The sequence below is a fragment of the Cydia pomonella genome, chromosome 7 (assembly GCF_033807575.1).
Source record: "Cydia pomonella isolate Wapato2018A chromosome 7, ilCydPomo1, whole genome shotgun sequence".
In the NCBI taxonomy this organism is placed as follows: Eukaryota; Metazoa; Arthropoda; class Insecta; order Lepidoptera; family Tortricidae; genus Cydia; species Cydia pomonella.
In genome coordinates, this window is record NC_084709.1 from 22684708 (window position 1) to 22696371 (window position 11664).

General features: G+C 37.0%; 3 protein-coding genes across 3 annotated transcripts; 2 read left to right on the forward strand and 1 right to left on the reverse strand.

Moving 5' to 3' along the window:
- Positions 1-20: 20 nt before the first annotated feature.
- On the forward strand, positions 21-1792 carry LOC133520156 (tRNA N6-adenosine threonylcarbamoyltransferase, mitochondrial-like). The gene has a single exon (XM_061854527.1). The coding sequence runs from the start codon at positions 544-546 to the stop codon at positions 1786-1788; it is 1245 nt and encodes a 414-aa protein (XP_061710511.1). The 5' UTR covers positions 21-543; the 3' UTR covers positions 1789-1792.
- Positions 1793-2252: 460 nt separating this feature from the next.
- On the forward strand, positions 2253-4655 carry LOC133520157 (uncharacterized). Its single transcript, XM_061854528.1, has 2 exons — positions 2253-2679; positions 2768-4655. The coding sequence occupies exons 1-2, from the start codon at positions 2459-2461 to the stop codon at positions 3129-3131; spliced, it is 585 nt and encodes a 194-aa protein (XP_061710512.1). The 5' UTR covers positions 2253-2458; the 3' UTR covers positions 3132-4655.
- A 928-nt stretch (positions 4656-5583) lies between these two features.
- LOC133520162 (eukaryotic translation initiation factor 3 subunit G) lies at positions 5584-11644 on the reverse strand. Its single transcript, XM_061854532.1, has 6 exons — positions 11495-11644; positions 10934-11116; positions 10023-10187; positions 9154-9277; positions 7719-7945; positions 5584-5784 (listed from the first exon to the last, which is right to left on the reverse strand). Exons 2-6 carry the CDS (start codon positions 11114-11116, stop codon positions 5641-5643), a joined length of 843 nt encoding a protein of 280 aa, XP_061710516.1. The 5' UTR covers positions 11495-11644; the 3' UTR covers positions 5584-5640.
- Between the last annotated feature and the right edge of the window lie 20 nt (positions 11645-11664).

Here is an 11664-nt window from a genome sequence, read left to right on the forward strand (position 1 = left end):
ATGTTATTAGTTATTATTATCGAACTATTTTAGCTTTGTCTAGCTAATCGAAACCGAAAATCTATGTGCTCTTACATATTCTATTGATAGAGAAGCAGATCGATGAAATTTCGGATTTCGATTTTCGCGGTAAGGCCTCTGAACGCTACGGAACGCACCTCAGAATAATGGAACGCACCTTTGCCGTTTGTCAAATTTGACATTGATTTCACTCAAACGTCACTTCTATTCTGTCAATGTCAATATTGTCAACAAATCTGCTAACAAGCAGCTGATTCTGCTGATTATTTAGTTACGATAAAGAATTTTAACGAGCGTTTTGAATTAAAATTACAGACCTCGCCAGTTATTACGCCGATTAACCAGTTGACCAGGCTTCGTGTGTTATACAGATATTTAAAAATATTTATTCAAGTAATCGATCAAATGTTATGAGAAAACATCTCTTGCTATTAAAAAACATAACCTATTCACATGTAAATATTGGTACAATATCGAATTTCACCATAAGATACTTAAACTAGCGAATTTCCTAAATCAAACATGATGAACTTTACCCGATCATTGTACAAATATGTGACTCAAAAACTTATACAGCAAAGGCAAACAAAATTTCTCAATAACCGTAGAAATTATTCTGGAAGTGCTATTCTTGGAATCGAGACATCTTGCGACGATACAGGTTGCGCCATCATAAGCCACGGCGGAAAGTTATTATCAGAAAGTTTGCACTCACAGAATCTTATGCATCTTCGGAATGGAGGCATTATACCTGATGTAGCTCAAGACTTGCATAAAAAGTATATTGAACCTACAGTAAATGATACTTTACAGAAAGCGAAGTTATCAATGCAAGATATATCTGCCATAGCAGTCACTTTAAGACCTGGGTTAGCTCTGAGCTTAGTTGTTGGTATGAAATATGCAAAATATTTATCAAGACTTCATAGGAAACCTATAATTCCTATACATCACATGGAAGCTCATGCTTTAGCAGCAAGAATGCATCACAACATATCTTTCCCATTCCTAGTCTTGTTAATATCAGGAGGACACTGTTTGCTGGCGGTTGCTCAAGATGTAAATCATTTTCAGTTGCTCGGACAAAGTATGGATATAGCGCCTGGTGAAGTGTTTGACAAAGTTGCTAGGAGAATGAAGTTACGAAATGTAGCAGAATATTCAAAAATATGTGGAGGCCAAGCCATAGAATTAGCAGCATCAAAAGCAACTAATCCTCATGTATTTAAACTCCCACTTTCTCTAGCCGAGTACAGGGATTGTAATTTTAGTTTCAACGGTTTGAAGACCTCTGTCATATCTCAGCTATACAAAAAAGAAAAAGAACATAACATTGTAGCTGATAAATTGATTCCTGAAGTGAATGACTTGTGTGCTGCACTTTTGATGGCCGTCTCAAGACACTTGGTTCATAGAACTCAGAGAGCTATGGAGTTTTGTGAACAAAATAACCTAATACCAAAAGATAATAAACAGCTAGTTGTGTCTGGTGGTGTTGCATGTAATAACTATATATTCAATGCATTAACTTATTTATGTGGTGAATCAGATTACAAGATTTATAGACCCTTACCAAAACTGTGTACAGATAATGGTGTTATGATAGCATGGAATGGCATAGAAAAGTGGAGGAGAGGTATAGATATAACAACAGATATAAGTAAATTAGATATTGAAGCTTCTAGTCCTTTAGGAGAAAGTTTAATAGATGAAGTTGTTAATGCAAAAATACCTACAAAACTAATGAAAATAAAAATTGGATTATAATCAATTACTTTGTTTTTATTTGCTTTTGGGTTTATGTTATGTTTATATTAGCCCAGTTTCATACACAGACCATACATACACCCTGACAAATCACAATACCTAACATTAATCTCAATCAACTAGAAAGAAAAAAGTTAATCCTAGTCAAAGAGCATAGGTATAATCACTACAATCCTAGTAAGAAATAAATTAGAATTCATAAAAAAGGCGCGCATGTCGCGTAGAGTGAAATTGTTGAGCATAGACAAACAGGTATTTACATAAAGTCATAAAACTAACACTTCAAGTGTGGTAATATAATAAGAAAGTATACTAAGTGAGATGAGCAGTACAATTTATTATATTATTTAACCAGTAAGACTACTTTATAATAAGAAAATGAATTATTTTTATTTCTACCTGTACCTTACATATTCATTCATTCACAGTTCCAAATCTAACAACGAAGCGCATATAGCCAAGTGGTCACACGGTTTGACGTATGATGACAGGCGGTGAGTGAATGAATGCATTGAATTGTATCGGAGTGCATTGTACTGAAAAAATAGAGTATTGCATTAAAAATAACATTACAAACCATTGCACTTGCCAAATTATGTCTATGAGCGTAACCTTAACAGCGCAATAGTCTAGAGTGCATTATAATTGAAAAATTACATTTCCTCTGAAAATGGATATCCTAGAAAGAATTTATCGCAACATTCGGGGGCAGCTTTGCAACCTGCCGGCTACAGTGCCTAAAGCTGTGGATTATGTTAATAAGTCAGTGCAAAAAGTGAAAATACCACCATTCACAAGGGACAATGTGTTGTACTACTATTTACCAATGCAAGGTCTGGTCAGTTACACAACGCTATCAATATCTGTGATGAATCCTCATTTAATGGTCAGGTGAGTAAGTTACACAATTTTTTTGTACCTTTTGACAATATTTCAAACTTTACCTATACTGGATAGTTATGATGATAATTATTTACAGGTTATTTCCACGGCGAGATGTCACTGACCTCTTGTTCCTATCAGCTGGTGGTGGAGCAGGGCTTTGGCTCTGGGCCCGTCCCCACATGGCAGCGGCAGTGCCAGCAAGAAGATTCTCCTGGGCATTCCTCGGGGGGTGCCTCTGGCCTCTCGGCTCAATATTCTTGTGGGCTATACTGAGGAGCTCAGTTGGACAAAGGCCGGTAATCGGCACTTTTCTCGGAGTGACCACAGGAGCAATGCTAACTAATATTGCACTTGACTACTTCCACTATGTAGAGCTAATGTTCTGCGGGGAGGTGCACCTTCCTGATGAAGTGTACAGCCCTAATAGTGATGACGAGAAATATGACATTGATATCTAAGAAGTGAATTCATCTGTGTCAATGTATAAATGATGTAAATAGTGTCTGGGTTGAGCAGTAAATTCAGATGTCAAGACGATTGAAGCAAAGCAGCTAAAAAAGGATGCTGAGCTTCAGGAATTTAATACATTGACCCACTTGTTCCTTACTCTATCGCATACACATAATTATATCACTGTCCCGCTTGCACAATGTCATTGAACATGGGCGAGACAGCAATATAATTACATGCGTGCAAGTGAGTTAATGTACACAATTCCTCATGGTAAGTGTCCTTTCTTTATTTTCGTCTAGACATAGAGAATTTGAAATAGAGGTGGATTGTCAAAGAAAACTTTGTAGCCACAGTAAATTTACTGCCATCTTTGACACATGATTGGAACGAAACTTTTAAAATGCCGTTTGAGTTTGATCCTTAATTTTTCACTGATATGTGAATTTGTTAAATATCAAAAAGTGGCGCCATTTTACCAGGCATAGGCCAAATCCAAGACAACATTGCTCAAAATGATGCCGCCACACCTTTGATGATCTAAATATTAGACGGTGCCACTTTTTGATATTTCACAAATTGAACACAGAAAGAATAAAGATCAAGGACAAATGGCGTTCTAAACGTTTCAATCATGTGTCAAAAGATGGCAGTAAATTTACTATGGCTACAAAGTTTTCTTTGACAATCCACCTCTTTTCAAATTCTCTGGTCTAGATGAGTAATCAGTTATTTTGACAGCTGATTTCACTTCAGTCTAAGTTTGTGTGCACTAAGTTAGATTAAGATTTTGCCATAAGAATAACTTTGGCATTTTGGGTATTTCCTAAGTGTTGCACAATTAATTTGTATCATCAAAGCATTCATTCACTTCTAATTATAAAGTAGTAAGCTTTTTCACCAATGTTTGGAGGTATTGGAATAGATGTAATAAATTATGAATGTGCTTGACGTTGTTTAATGTTTCTGTTAATATTAATTCATATATTATAATTTTGGTTTGAAGTCATAAGAATTCTAGTCTTTCCCGAATACTTGTGCTTGTTTGTTATTGTATTTAATTTTTTGTTATAATTCTAAGCCCTAAACTATAAGAAATATAGTATCAAGACATGGATTTATTTTTTGTAGCTGCTGTACAAAGTGAAGATTTATCATAAGGGCCAATTACATGCACACTCGCTATCAGGCCCAATGTCAGTTCCGACGTCGGAGCTGAGCAAGAGCATTTTTCCATTTCACCAAATATCAGCACATCATCAACAATATTTGAAATGTAAGAAAATGGTTCATATGCAAAAATATCAACTATTTAACATTTTTGGCAATTAGAGACAAAGTATTTTTCACATGTCAAATATTGTTTAAGATGTGCTGATATTCCGTGAAACGGAAAAGTACTCTTGCTTGGGCCCGACGTCGGGACTGATAGCGAATGTGTGTGTAATTGGCCCTATAGTAGGTATAATATTATTTTAAGATTTTTGTCAAACATGCTTCAATAAAAATTGTTTAAATTATAATTAAAATAATACATTTGTTTCATTTGCATAACGGTTGGCAACGCATAAGTGGCTCCTCCGATGTTGCTTATGTCCATGGGCGGCGATGACTGCTTCCCATCAGGCGGCTCATCTGCTCGTTTGCAGCCTATTACATAAAAAAAAAAAAAAAAGGAAAATCAACGTCGAAAAGATCAAAACTGCAAATAGAAAAAGCAAGAAATAGACTACAAAAATATACATACCTAATAAGACTCTTTTTAGTAAATTACCCATTTTAATAGCAACCATGTTATCTAAGCAAGAAGATTCAAATCGTTTATTCAATGTCTGAAAACTGTGCACCTACAATAATTCCAACAGCTAATTAGCACAACAGGTAAATTAAATTCCACGGCCTTGTAAGCCATATCAGTATTTATAAAGTAGAATTCGTAAATTGAGAGACTGCTATTTGATGAAAGCTAATGAAACCATAATAAAGGCAACAACGCCATCTACCCTTAACCCTCTTAAAGAAGACATTACTAAGGCCCTCTACACGGAGCGTTAGCGAATCGTTAATGAAGTTACGAGTACGAGACGCGTAGAGTTCTGGGCACCAAACGTTGCGTTAGCGTAATCGTTTTTACACATACTGTAAGCTCTTTCCCCCTTATTCATAAACGTGTACTAAAGTTACGATGCCGCTAATCATTGTTTGTCCCTTTCCGACGTATTGGTATGATGGAAAGGGACAGACGATGATTAGCGGCATCGTAACTTTAGTACACGTTTATAAATAAGGAGGTTTATGTGTACCGGCTTCGTAGCATCGTTTCTCTGTCACGGAACTCGTGAATATTTATCGTCAAAGGCAGGCTCTGCGTGGACTCCAGAGCGAGCAATTGCCTCGCGTGTATGCTCGCCCAGTGTGGACCCGCCTAATGGCATAGTATGGTAAAATAAAAGACAACCATACATTTTATATAATATATTTTGTGAATAATGGAACGATAATGCTGATAATACAAAATTAATTGTTCTGCGGAGGCTTGGACCATTCCACGTTGAGGATGAGATGGTCGTATCCGTGGCCGTTGAGGGTCTGGATGGCTTTGGCGGCGTCGGCGCGGAACTTGAAGTGGACGTACGCGAAGCCTTTGCAGTGACCAGTGCTCTGTAATACGCATTTCATATTAGAATTAAAAAAAAATAACAATACGCTTAAGAGGAAAGAATTGTTTTGCGATCCAAAGAAATAAACACTACTTTTTCTATGAAATTCTATTCATTCCATTTCGGGAGAAAACCCGAAAGCCGATACTCAAGACAGACAGACATTGGTGAAGAGAGAGAAGATTTCGAGGTTTTCCCGAGGGTCTACAGCAGGGATCGGAACCGGTTTTTTGCAAAAACATCGAAATAACCATATATTTCGGTTTATTTTATACTCTAAATGTAGGACTCAGTTGTGTTTTCAGATAACGACTTCGTATTATTAGATTGCCTAATTAGAAATGAAGTAATTAACAAAGAACGAAAAAAAAAGTTTTCGTTCCCATACAAAAAATACCGGTTTCCAATCCCTGGTCTACAGTATGGGGTCCTTCAAAAAAGAAGTGTACAGGTTTTTAAAGGGTCGGCAACGCGCTTGTAATACCTCTGGAGTTGCAGGCGTCCATAGGCAGCGGTGACTGCTTACCATCAGGCGGGCCGTATGCTTGTTTGCCACCGTCGTGGTATATAAAAAATAAACGGTTTCTAAATCTTAACAAATCATTTTGATTTTGATCGCTTCAGCATAATATATTTTAGGTCTGTAGATTTCGCTTTTTAGAAAAAAAAATGTATTCGAAGTCGAAAAAAAAAAGGAAAACCTATAATAAACCTAGTTTTTCATTGTGTCAATAAAATACAAAAAATCATGGAGAATAGAAAAAAATTTGAAATTGAGATTTTTTGTCTCTTTGTATGGCCACATACATGGCCAATACTTCACTCTTAATGGCAATTTTTGTGCAAGCTAAATTAGACCGAATTCCCATACATACGTAAGTTAGGTGACAATGACAATACAATATTATGGTACCATAAAGCTGATCTGATGATGGACAAAGGAGGTGGCTGTAGGAACTCTGTAGTAAAACAATGCAACCTAATTGTTTGAGTTTCTTAGAGTTGTCTCAATAACTATTTTAGTTGCCTGTTGAAAGAAAAGTTAAATCAGCAATCAAAGCTTGTCTCAAAAACGATTTTTTTTTTTGACAAAAAAACTCGTAAATTAGATGTCCGATATAAAAATTTCATAATGCTAGAACTGGGACCAGCGTAAGTAAATCATTACTGCACGGAATCACGTTTCGGGATAACAAATGATATGTACATATCATTTAATTTAATTTATCATTTAAGTACATAATTTACACCCTCTCATTGTATTTTTTCCAAGAGCAATTTTGCTCCATCAGGCGCAATCGAAGCTTGACTTACAACTTTTTTTTAAATTTGCTAATATGTTAAAAGGGTTAACCTTTTGACCGCCAAAGACGTCGTATGACGCGCGCGGCTACAGGCCAATATCAAAATCGAGAATAACGTCCAAACTCCATGGTTTTAATTTGTGCTATTCCATTGATCACAAAACAGCTTACTTTAGAAAGAGTGTATTTTATATGTCTATTCACACATTTAACCACTTGCCTAATGAAATTAAAATACTTGAACTACCTGAATTCGGACGTAAACTTTATAAATGGTGCTTAGACAAAGCTTACTATAAGATAAGTGACCACTTTATGCCGTCGAGTTAGTATGACATATTATTTGTTAATTTACCTATTGACACAGTACCAATAATTTTATTCGCATCACATGTAATATTTGTATAATTATTTAGCTGTAAGATTAGTTTCAGTATTAACATTGTACGCCGCATCGCGGTTGATTGTGATGATTCTACCCTAACATAATTTTAAGATCATTGTAACTCACTATATGACAATAAAGATTTCAATTTCAATGGATATGAGGTTGGCGACGCTATCTTGGCTTGCGTCCGGCGTGATCTGCGATCCTCACTCCAAGGAACCTATTGAACTAGTAAGAGCTGACCTTCTCCTTGGCGAGGTAGAGCTTCTGCACGGGGCCGAAGCCCTTGACGAGGTCCTCGAGGTCGGCCTCGACGGCGAAGTTGCTGAGGTTGGAGATGCGGATGGCGGCCACGTCGTCGCGGCGCGCGTCGGGCGGCCCGCGGCCCGGCGCGCGCGCGGCGCCCTCGCGCAGGTAGGGCGCCACGTACTTGTTGCTCGCGCCCGCGCCCGCGCCGCCCGGCTTCGCGTCTGCCGACAACCGCTCCTACTCGTTAGGCTCCCGATCCCGGTGCGCCCTCACAAACGGCAATGAGGGTGAAACGCCGGAGTGGGTTTAGTGTTTCACATTCTCCCCCCCCCCCTTGCCAGGAGAGGGGAAAGGAGCGGCGAGTCCCACACACCGTGCGTAAATGCATTCCCACTCCGTCAAAAAAAAAGCGACTATTAGTACATTGTGCAACGAGGGGGGGTAAGTGAAATTTTAGATACGAGGGTGGTAATTAACCTTTTGACTGCCAAAGACGTCATATGACGCGCGCGGCTACAGCCCAATATCAACCTTCATGCTTACCGACAAGGTTCACGATTAAAGACCCGAGTTTTCAATATTCTTACCCCCGGATTTGTTACACACAATGTTTTTCATCACACTTGCGAAGAAAGAACTAAATTTTAAGCGAAATAATTCTTAAATACGGTGACATATCAAACATTCGTCCGCCATTTTGTAATTTCTTGGCAGGTGAGGCATCGAAGGCACAGACCTATTCGGCATTCAGCCACGAATGAAAATTATGTAAAAATATTTTAATCGGCTGTTAAATTAATCAAATTAAATAATTTTAAACATAAACAAAAATATTAAATTATAAACGGCAGTATTTTAAAAGTATAACTCATTTATGCTACTTGGTTTATATGAATAAGTGACATAATTTTCAATAAAGCCATAACTCCCTAGGGAGTTATAGATTTTTTTTTCACAATCCATAACAAAATAGGTCTTTGTCCTTCAGCACACTTGCATGAAATAAGATCTTTTTCAAGCAAGTGTGATGAAAAATAAATAAATCCTAAATATACCGGTCCACACAGAGCGAGCACATGCGCGAGACAATTTCCTTGCGCACAAAACGGCCAGTTTAGACGTGCGTTAATATCGGGAGCTCGAAAACAATACAAAAGGTAATCACGATCAATATAAGTCTAATGAAATTAACCGTGAATAAAAGCTGTTAAGTATACTATTTCTGAAATCATTTTAGGTAGTTTAAAAATTTAATCAACATTTAATTTTCCCATACAAGTGGTACCTTATGACACCACAAGGCAGTCATGGGTTAACCCAATCTCAGCAAAGGACAGGAATGTTGTCTTTTTCGTAACCACCTCCTTTCTCTGCTTGCTCACTGTACAATGTCACTGGACATTTGGCTATGACTGCCACTAACACCCACCTGCAGCTTTGGCCGCCTCTCCGACCTTGTTCTGCGCCATCTGCGTGTTCTTGAACGGACAGCTGAGGGTCCAGTGCTCGCCCTGGCACGTGCGGCACTTGAAGATCACGCTGCTGGTCGGAGGCTGCCAATATTACAATTGTAAATGTTATCTTAAGACCAGGTTTATTTCAGGGCACAAATTATTTCGGACCTATATAGTAACCATCTGAGAGGTCATCACTTAAAGCTTGATAGGCATAGGTCTCACAGTAACCCAAACACTTTCTGAGCAACCAAGTAGTGAGGGCTTGGAACAAACGCCCAGAAGACATGGTTTCAGCATAAAATGTGAACTAGTTTAAAAAATTAGACAAGCATATTATATCTACTACTTGTTCATGATAACTATCTTTATGATTACTGGATACAGGTCATATCAGTTGTCATTGTCATAACTACCTGCCTGCTTATTCTATATTTATCGACAAATAACCCCCCATACCTGTTTTTTTATTAATTTTAAAAATGCACCCCTTCATAGTTTTATGGCGCCCAACAATGTACCATTATCTGTCCATTTAACTGTTACACATGAAAAAAAATTATCATTCAATAGCATATGAATTAGGGCATAAATGTCATGGAGAATTTTTCACAGTTACTCGAGAATTAATAATGGAGAGAAAAATTATTAAAGACATCTTTTTTACATTTTATAAATGATAGTGCTAGTTAAAACATTTTAAAAGTTATACAAGTCCAAATAAGACCTGTAATGTGCAGTTCCAAATAATAATTCAGGCAGCAGGCAAGTATTCTTTGACTCTCATTACAGAAGGTCTTTTTATACAGACAAATGTTATACAAATAAAATGGACCTCATATACCTTCAAACCATCAAGTTGTCCATCATCAGGCCGCTGAGCCTCCTCCTTGCTGGTGATGAACTGCATGAACACATCCTCAGCAACATTGGTGGTGGCTGGGTTCGGTCCTGGCTTGTCGCTGGCAGAGTCACCGAATTTGGTCCAAGTCTTGCGTTTAGCAATGCTCTGTAATGAGAAGAGTATTGGATTGAAATTAAGAAAAAAGGGTACTGAATTAATTAGTTCATAATTTGTTAGTCAGTGTTGGCGGAACGTGAATTAGAATTGACCATATTGAAAATTCACCATTACAAATTAAACTGTAAACTATGACCATCCGTTATGGTTTACGGTTCAATTTGTAATGCTTCATTTTCCATATGGTCAATTCTAATGAATGTTCGGCCAAAACTGTTGTTAGTTACTCATTCAAATATTTATTCTATAAGTAGAGCTCAAGGGCTCTTTAACAAGTCAATACAACATTTACAGTGACATAATATACTGACACGAAAAATACATCTCACCATTAGTAATACAGTACTCTATAAATAGCGACAAACAAGAGACTGGATGTTTTTTGATGCTATAGAGAGTTTTCATTATATAGAGTAAAATTAATATTATAGGTAAGCAACTATAGCGAACAACATTGACATTATAGGGAGTGAATTTTTATATCAAGTGACATTATATGGAGTTTACACTTAAGATAACAGCCAATACCTGGGTAAACACTAAATTATAACAATCTTAAAATAAATAATTACTACAGTATAACAGCCTCTGTTATATCTATGGTTAATAAAAATAACATTTGGAGATGTAAAAGGTCCCCAATTCTAATTTTGTATTACACATGTTGGAATAGCACTATACCTATATAAAATTATAAAGATCAATATAAATAAGCAGATATAAGTGCACTTTACCTTGGATACTACACGCTTCTCAATTTTGTATGTGCGAACAATCTTGACTTTTTTATTGTCATTATCATATTTGTATTCTGTGACTATCTTGAGTCCATTCTCCACAACTTCTGATGGCGGTGGCAGGGCTCCCTGGTCTATCTCGACCTCGTCGGCCCATGATGACTGGATTTCGTCCCTCATCTAGCAAAATGACCATGTATAAAATATTTCAAACAATAAAATCGCATTACGCAAGGATTTGTGCTGGTGTAATAACATGTAAGTAGAGTACAAAGTAGATTTATCCCTCAAACTATGCTAACCAGCGAACTTTCATGCAGTTTTTAGGTTGTTGCAGTCATATCGAAATGAATAATAGTTGTGACGATATAGCAACAGCATTATGAATCCCTTTTGGGTTAGATTATACAGTTTAAGTCTTAAAATTTTATCAGTCGACAAGATTACTGAACAACTTGTTATACATGTATGACTTATTCAACGGCGGCTTAACCTTACCAACTTTAGTTATAAAATGTATAATATTGCAACCATTAGAAATGCGTATCATGTACTTACGATTGAATTGTTTGCCAAAGTAACAATATATCAGGAATTATATTTGAGTTTTAGGGTTAGAATCCACACACAACACATCAGCAACAAAAAGGGTGCATGAAGGAAACGAAACCAAATCAGTGACATTGACCGATTGAACGAATGAAAACTGTCAATTCGCGAATGAAATA

Bases quoted from the DNA above. Each gene is read 5' to 3' on its own strand.
- LOC133520157 (XM_061854528.1), top strand. From the start codon at position 2,459: ATGGATATCCTAGAAAGAATTTATCGCAACATTCGGGGGCAGCTTTGC. The intron at 2,680-2,767 runs GTGAGTAAGTTA...AATTATTTACAG, and splicing joins AATCCTCATTTAATGGTCAG to GTTATTTCCACGGCGAGATG.
- LOC133520156 (XM_061854527.1), top strand. From the start codon at position 544: ATGATGAACTTTACCCGATCATTGTACAAATATGTGACTCAAAAACTT.
- LOC133520162 (XM_061854532.1), bottom strand. From the start codon at position 11,116: ATGAGGGACGAAATCCAGTCATCATGGGCCGACGAGGTCGAGATAGAC. The intron at 7,946-9,153 runs GTGGGTGTTAGT...GGTTGTCGGCAG, and splicing joins AGAGGCGGCCAAAGCTGCAG to ACGCGAAGCCGGGCGGCGCG. The intron at 5,785-7,718 runs GTCAGCTCTTAC...TGCGTATTACAG, and splicing joins TCTACCTCGCCAAGGAGAAG to AGCACTGGTCACTGCAAAGG.